Raw genomic sequence first — 7,537 nt, forward strand, 5'->3', positions numbered from 1 at the left:
AACTTAAGATCTCTTCTAGGTGAGGGTTTCTCAAATTCCAACCGTGTGGACATTTTAGGTGAGATGGCTCTTTGCTGTGAGGACTGCCCTGTGCATTTGTAGAGTGTTTAGCATCATCCCTGGCCTCCCCCCATCAAGTACCAGTAGCAGTTGTGACAACCAAAACTAGCCCCAGACACTGCCAGACATCTTTGGGAAGGGGCATGGGGTTCCCAAAGTGCCCCTGGTTGAGAGCCATTGCTCTAGGTACTTGGCAGGTAATGATGATAATTTTTTTTACGTTTTTGACAAAAGTCGCTATAGCACTACAAGAAATAGCAAAAGGAACCAAATAGCATTATTAAATACCCTTTTTTCTTTAATTGTTCGGATAGTTTTTTCACATTGATAGTCTTATTATTTTTCCTGATTATTTTCAATAACAATTTTATTTTGAATCTTACTATTTTGGCAAAAAATATAGCCTGAGCAGCGGGGTAGGTTAGGTTTTAACCATCAGTGGTTTTTGCATGGAATGAGAGTATGTTCTGTAATATGATCCTTCTCTAACCTTCTCTTTAAAAACATGCCCCAGCGGTCTCTCCCTACATACTTAATCAAGCGAATGTTTAATCTTGCTCAGGCAGACTCTCAGGAGCTCACATATTTATTGCAAAATCCTGACCTCTGTTTAAACGTACCTTTGGGCTGCTCTAATTTTTTGTATTCACTTCTCTCCTTCAGGCACAGGGGCAGAGCCAGGGTCAGCAGTCTTCAAGTAGTTTAACAGGGGTTTCATCCTCCCAACCCATACAACATTCTCAGCAGGTGAGAGCAACTCATTGCTACATTTTATGGATTAGCAATAGCCAAAACACTGTTTTACGTCTTTCATGAATTGGATTCCTGATGTAAATGGCTTGCTAAGTTTTTGAAAGGAAAATCTAGAGGCATAACATTTCCTGTCTTCAGGAACATTTTAGAAAATCTTTTGTTTAATGTATTTTTGAATGATCTATTAGATTAGACATACATTGAAATTCAAAAGAATTATCTTTACTGACATACTTTATGTGCCTTCTTAAACAAATGATTCTACACTATTTTAACAATACGGTTGACCCTTGAACAGCACAGGGGGTTAGGGGCACAGGCCTTCTGCACAGTCAGAAATCTGTGCATAACTTTATAGTGGGTCCTCCCTCTCTGAAGTTACACATCGACAGATTAAACCAGTCTTGGATCGCATAGTACTGAAGTATGTATTTACTGAAAAAAATTAACATATAAGTGAACCCACACCGTTCAAACCCGTGTTATTCGAGGATCAACTACAAAAAATGCCAGTTTTGTGTGTGTGTATTTCACGATTTGTCCTTTTGTGAGCATTTTACCATTGCTTTTACTGTGCTTGACTCTAGTAATGCTCCACTCCTTTTTAATTATTTCTAGTCTGTGGGGTGGGGCCTCAGATTTTATGCTAAAATGAACGAAAGCCTAAGAACAACTACTTCAGGAACTTTAAAAAAATGTTTTAAACTCTTCCGATTTGGGGGATTTGTTCCCAAGGGTTCAGAGAACTCAGGGGATTAGTATAGTGCTGATGTATTCAACAGCAAAACTGGTAATTGTAAAATTAAATATCTGTAGTGCATCACTGATATTAGTTAACAGTAGTTATTTACATGGAAATAATGCTTTGGGGGCACAATTGAATATTTATTATCTGTTTCAAATAAAATTTATAGCCACTACATGTGTCATAAAAACTTCCCAGTGAATTATTTTGTTGATAGTTCCCTATGCAGTGTGTTTTCAAACCACCAAATTCTAAATTGGCTTGTTTCTATCAATTTTTGAAACTAAGTTTTCAGTTCTCGTTACAAATGGCCTTCTCACAGTCCAGCATGTGATCATGTGGTCGTTTGATGCTGGTTTAAGATTAGATGTTCCTTGTACAAGACTAGCTTTTGGTTATACAGGCAAACCTCATTTTACTGTGCTTCGCTTTCTTGTGCTTCGTAGGTACTACATTTCTTTTTTATTTTTACAAATTGAAGATTTGTATTAACCCTGCTTCAAGCAAGTCTGTCAGCACCATTTTTCCAACAGCATTTGCTCATTTCATGTCTCTGTGTCACGTTTTGCTAATTCCCACTCCGATTTGGGGATTTGTTCCCAAGGGTTCAGAGAACTCAGGGGATTAGTATAGTGCTGATGTATTCAACAGCAAAACTGGTAATTGTAAAATTAAATATCTGTAGTGCATCACTGATATTAGTTAACAGTAGTTATTTACATGGAAATAATGCTTTGGGGGCACAATTGAATATTTATTATCTGTTTCAAATAAAATTTATAGCCACTACATGTGTCATAAAAACTTCCCAGTGAATTATTTTGTTGATAGTTCCCTATGCAGTGTGTTTTCAAACCACCAAATTCTAAATTGGCTTGTTTCTATCAATTTTTGAAACTAAGTTTTCAGTTCTCGTTACAAATGGCCTTCTCACAGTCCAGCATGTGATCATGTGGTCGTTTGATGCTGGTTTAAGATTAGATGTTCCTTGTACAAGACTAGCTTTTGGTTATACAGGCAAACCTCATTTTACTGTGCTTCGCTTTCTTGTGCTTCGTAGGTACTACATTTCTTTTTTATTTTTACAAATTGAAGATTTGTATTAACCCTGCTTCAAGCAAGTCTGTCAGCACCATTTTTCCAACAGCATTTGCTCATTTCATGTCTCTGTGTCACGTTTTGCTAATTCCCACACTTATTTCAAACATCTTCATTACTATTATATTTGTTATGGTGATCTGTGATCACTGATCTTTGATGTTACTATTGCAAAAGGATTATGACTTGCTGAAGGCTCAGATGATGGTTAGCATCTATTAATAAAGCATTTTTTAAATTAAGGTACGCACATTGTCTTTTTAGTCATGATGCTGTTTCACACTTAATAGACTACAGTGAGGTATATGCACTAGGAAACAAAAAAATTCATGTGACTTGGATTATTGCAATATTCACTTTATTGCAGTGATCTGAACCAAACCTGTAATATTTCCAAGATGCCTGTATATACATTTTCTCTGTGGCCAACACCTCTATCTTGTAGAATAGAAGGGCTGGGAATTAAACGTTTTGTCTTGCTCCTGCCCTTTCTTCCAGACAAGTATCTGAATCTGTATATATTTATAGTTACGTTCAAGTAGTCACATTTTTGCCAACCTTAACAGGTTTAATTATATTAACAACCTCTGATAAGAATACAAATTAAAAGTTACATAAAGCTGAGTGAGGACAGAAACGCTATCATGGATACCAGTCTCCTAATTTGCTTATCATTGGACACAGGCCAATACCAATAAAATGTGCAGATTGAAGTGTATGCTCTGTTTTTCCTTTTCCAAAGGAATTTGTTATGAAGCAGTGAAATAAGCCATTGAGTTTAATGGTGACGAAAGTATGCACAGTCGGGGGGCGGGGGGCAGCTCCACAAATGTCAGGTTAAAAGAATCAGGTGCTTGACTCTTCTGGGAAAAGATCTGACTAAATGGCTATCTCTACAGTACAAACAAAAATTCCCATTTCAGTGATGCTTTTTTCAGATACTTTTATTTTGTGAGTTATTTTAAATATAGGATGAGTTAAGTAGAATCATAAAATTGAGCCCTCAATCTAAATAAGTGTATGCAGTCTAGAATATTTAACTTTTCCAGGGTTGCATAGCCAATAGATAGATAGAACTAAACATTACAAACCATAATCCAAGATTTCTACAGTAGTTTTCTTTTTTCTTCATTAAAGTTCTACAGGGTTTCATGATTCTGCAAAGGTGCCCAAGAAGCTGTATTTGTTTGTTTTATCTTCTGGGGTTCCATATATAGAAAAGAAAGATTGTAAACTTTCTGTACTGTACAGTTAGAGTCTGTTTTTAGATCTGATTTTCGTTTTGCATACCGTCACGTCCCAACACCACCTTAGGAAACAATCTCTCTAATTTTACTAGTGTGAGGAAAGAGATGAACTTTAGCTGAAATTTACTTTATTTCTTGTGTTTCTGAAATATACTGAATAAAGGATTGCTTCTTTTCACGTTTTTATCAAGAATCTCTTCTAGTGGTATATCGTGTCTTAATGAGGTACCAGAAATAACTTTCTCCTACTGGAAATCTGAGTATTTTGCTGCCACGAAAGGTCATGAGCTACCCTGCTTCCTTAATAATTTCATCCATAGGGCACATGTAGAGTCTGTAGGTATCTCTTACTTTTTGTTCAACTAAGGCTCATGAACATTTTTTTCAAGCACCGTTGTCCAACAGATAGTACACGGTCAGTACAGGCTGTTTTCAAGAGGCAATTTTATGCAAAGCATGATGCCAAGTTGCTATGCTAAACAGTACTTGTTTGGCTAAAGTGTTGATTATTAGCCAGTGTGATTGTGCCAAAAAAAAAAAAACCACACCATATACTCCTGTCCTATCCAGAGGTGCCACTTCTCTATAAATGCTTTAATGTATAACTGGCATACATGCCTCTCAATTATTCTAAGCAAGGAGTGAGGGTATATGTTTATAAAACTGCTCATTTTTGACAGTACACACACACACACACACACACACAGGCACACACAACTAATTAAACAGTTTTTTCCTAACTGAGTTCATGCTCTGAAGGACCATGTGCTAGGCACTGATGGACTACCAAGATGGATCATATAAGGCTACTTTCAGGGAGCCTGAATAATCTGGTAACCATATACGTCAACTCCTACAAAACGAGTAAGGATAATAGCTAACGTTATATACAGTGTGCAAAGCAATCTACCTCTGTTTTTATTTAATCCTTCTATGAATCATATAAATATAGGTACTATCATTATTTCCATTGTACAGATGGGAAAGCTGAAACGAGATCTGGAGAAGCTAAGTACTTTCCCCAAACTTCTAAAAGATAGAAAGAATTTAACTCCAAGTAGTCTGACTCCATGAAAGGAGGAGACTATATCTCTTTTGAGCAGGGAGGGGGATATCAGTAGGTTTATGAAAGAGCATTTGAACTGGACTCTGATTATGAGTTAGATTCAGATGAAGGATAAGGAATATCCTAGGCCCAAAGAAAAGGGCAGGGGGGCAGTATAAGCAAGGTAGAAGGCACAAAGGTAGAAAGCCGTGAGACAGAAACAAATAAACCTTGGGTTCAGTGTAGCTAGAATACAGATAAGTCAGGACTTACGGTTAGGACTCCATGCTCCCAATGCAGGGGGCACTAGTTTGGTCCCTGGTCAGGGAACTAAGATCCCACATGCCACGTGGCACGGCCTAAAACAAAAAACAAATAAGTGAAGATGTGAGTTCAGGAAAGAGCTGATTGAGTCCACATTGTGATGTAAGCAAGGGTCTGCGTTGAAGGGGGTGCGGGAGAGAGGTAACTGTGCGCCCAAATATAAGGGGGGGTTTGCTCAGATTGAACCCTTATGAAGAAGGGGGATCACCACATAGTCAAACTTTCATCAGGCTCACATCACGGGGCTCTTACTGGTCTTTGCTTTGAACAATAACACAAAAAAATATTAATGGAATAAAGTGAAACTGTTGAGAACAAGTGTGCCTGTAAGGACCTTAAATGGTGTATGTAGTTGGAAATGTTTATAGGCAATATCTGACAGAATTGGTTTTATATATGCTAAGACATTAAACATAGATTTTGTCCTTAGGGGAACAACTTCACTGTTCCAGGCTCGTTGTAAAAAACATTTAAAGATCACTTAAAGGTTACATGAATATACACCTGTAAGACAATTGCAAAAACAATAGAACTGTCCTAATACTAATAATCAAGCAGATGCTTGTCACTGCAGATTTACCTCAAGCCACAACTTAAAAAGTACTATGTTATGCGCCAGAAAAGCGAGATCATTCATAGTGTAGCTTCCCTGAAGATAAAAATGCTGATGTATAATTACATGTGAAGAATTTGAATGAGGCAAGGGGAGCAACATTTCTGAATTAGTATATTTATATAAAAGACAGTCTTATTTAGGTATGAAAATTAATGACTTAGATAACTGTAGATAGTTCACGGTGAATTCCTTAAAGTTTAAATATATTCAAGTTAACCAAAAAGGTTTTCTACTTTCTTGGTTCTTCTTTCTTAGTGGGAAAATGGGCAAAATTGTCTTCTATTCAGAGCTGCTTTATAGTTGGATACATATGATATATCTTAGTTGCTGAAAATAAATTTTATATAATTCAGCCATTTCCTAATTTTTTTTAAGTTAAGAATACATTATCAGAGCTAAATAAGGATAAAACAAACATGACTACTGTCACTATTACATTTCAGGATTCTTTTGATGGTTTTAATTGGTATAATAAGAAAGAAATGAGGAATAAATATCAGGAAAGTAAAAATATTATTTGCAGATTATCACCTAACAAAATCTAGGATGCTTGTTAAGGTGGGTAGATGCATAACAGACATAAAAACAAAAATAAATAAGTCTTGGGGATGCAATGTACAGCATAGTGACTGTAGTTGATAATACTGTATTATATGTTTGAAGGCTGCTAAGGCTGCTAAAGGCTATCATTGGTTGTAGCATTATTTTAAGTAACAAAAAATTCAATCAACCAAAGTTTTCATCATTAGGATATCAGTGCCATTGATAAATAAAATGAAAATGGCATGTCAGAGAACAGTATTTATAAAACGGGTGTGTTTTTGTTTTGTTTTTAAAAACAAAATCAACTTGTGTGTAAATGACCACTTATGCATAGAAGGAAATCTATAAAGTCGATGCACCAAACCACTAATTGTGATTGCCTGTGGAGAAATGAGGTTGGGTATTTTCGTTTAACTCTATTAATCTAATATATTGCTTAAAATTTTTATTACAAACAGGTGTTGTTTTTGTATTTAAAAATTAAAAATTTGGGCCTCCCTGGTGGCACAGTGGTTGGGAGTCCACCTGCCAATGCAGGGGACATGGGTTCATGCCCCGGTCCGGGAAGATCCCACATACCTCGGAGTGGCTGGGCCCGTGAGCCATGGCCGCTGAGCCTGCGCGTCCGGAGCCTGTGCTCCGCAATGGGAGAGGCCACAACAGTGAGAGACCCGCATACCGCAAAAAAAAAAATTAAAAAATTTAAATTAGTTATAGGTATTAAAGAGTCTTGAAAGTCAGCTATGAAGTTCAGATTTTTGTTAGGCTAGAGGGGGCCTTTAATTTTATTGCAAAATTTAGTGTTTGGGTACAATTACATGCCATTCGTCAAGTTTAGGTGTATTATACCAGAGTGCCTAGCACACGCTTGATTTCCAGATGACATTCCCTTTGCCGTACGTTGAGTTGAGTGATAGTGTCCTTGTTTTCAAAGAAGGAAACCTCATTTTGGCAGTAAAATGAGCAATCTCTAAGGTATCACAGCTAGTAAATGGTAAAGCTGAAGTTCAAAATTCAGTGCTTTTCTCCCATTTTGTAGCCATTATCAAAGCTATTCTTTAAGCAGATTAACTACACAGTTGATGAAATATTGATAGATGAAGGGA

General features: G+C 36.7%; 1 protein-coding gene across 3 annotated transcripts in view; it reads left to right on the forward strand.

Annotated features, from left to right (window-relative positions):
* The window catches only part of WNK1 (WNK lysine deficient protein kinase 1), a 135,398-nt gene that overhangs the window by 101,305 nt on the left and 26,556 nt on the right, over positions 1 to 7,537 (forward strand). For all 3 annotated transcript variants that reach the window (XM_007469472.1, XM_007469473.1, XM_007469474.1), the window contains one exon: positions 724 to 807. In XM_007469472.1, coding sequence (XP_007469534.1) covers positions 724 to 807 — 84 coding nt within the window. The remainder of the gene's footprint in view (positions 1 to 723; positions 808 to 7,537) is intronic.

Source organism: Lipotes vexillifer, unplaced genomic scaffold (assembly GCF_000442215.2).
Source record: "Lipotes vexillifer unplaced genomic scaffold, Lipotes_vexillifer_v1.1 scaffold395, whole genome shotgun sequence".
In the NCBI taxonomy this organism is placed as follows: domain Eukaryota; kingdom Metazoa; phylum Chordata; class Mammalia; order Artiodactyla; family Lipotidae; genus Lipotes; species Lipotes vexillifer.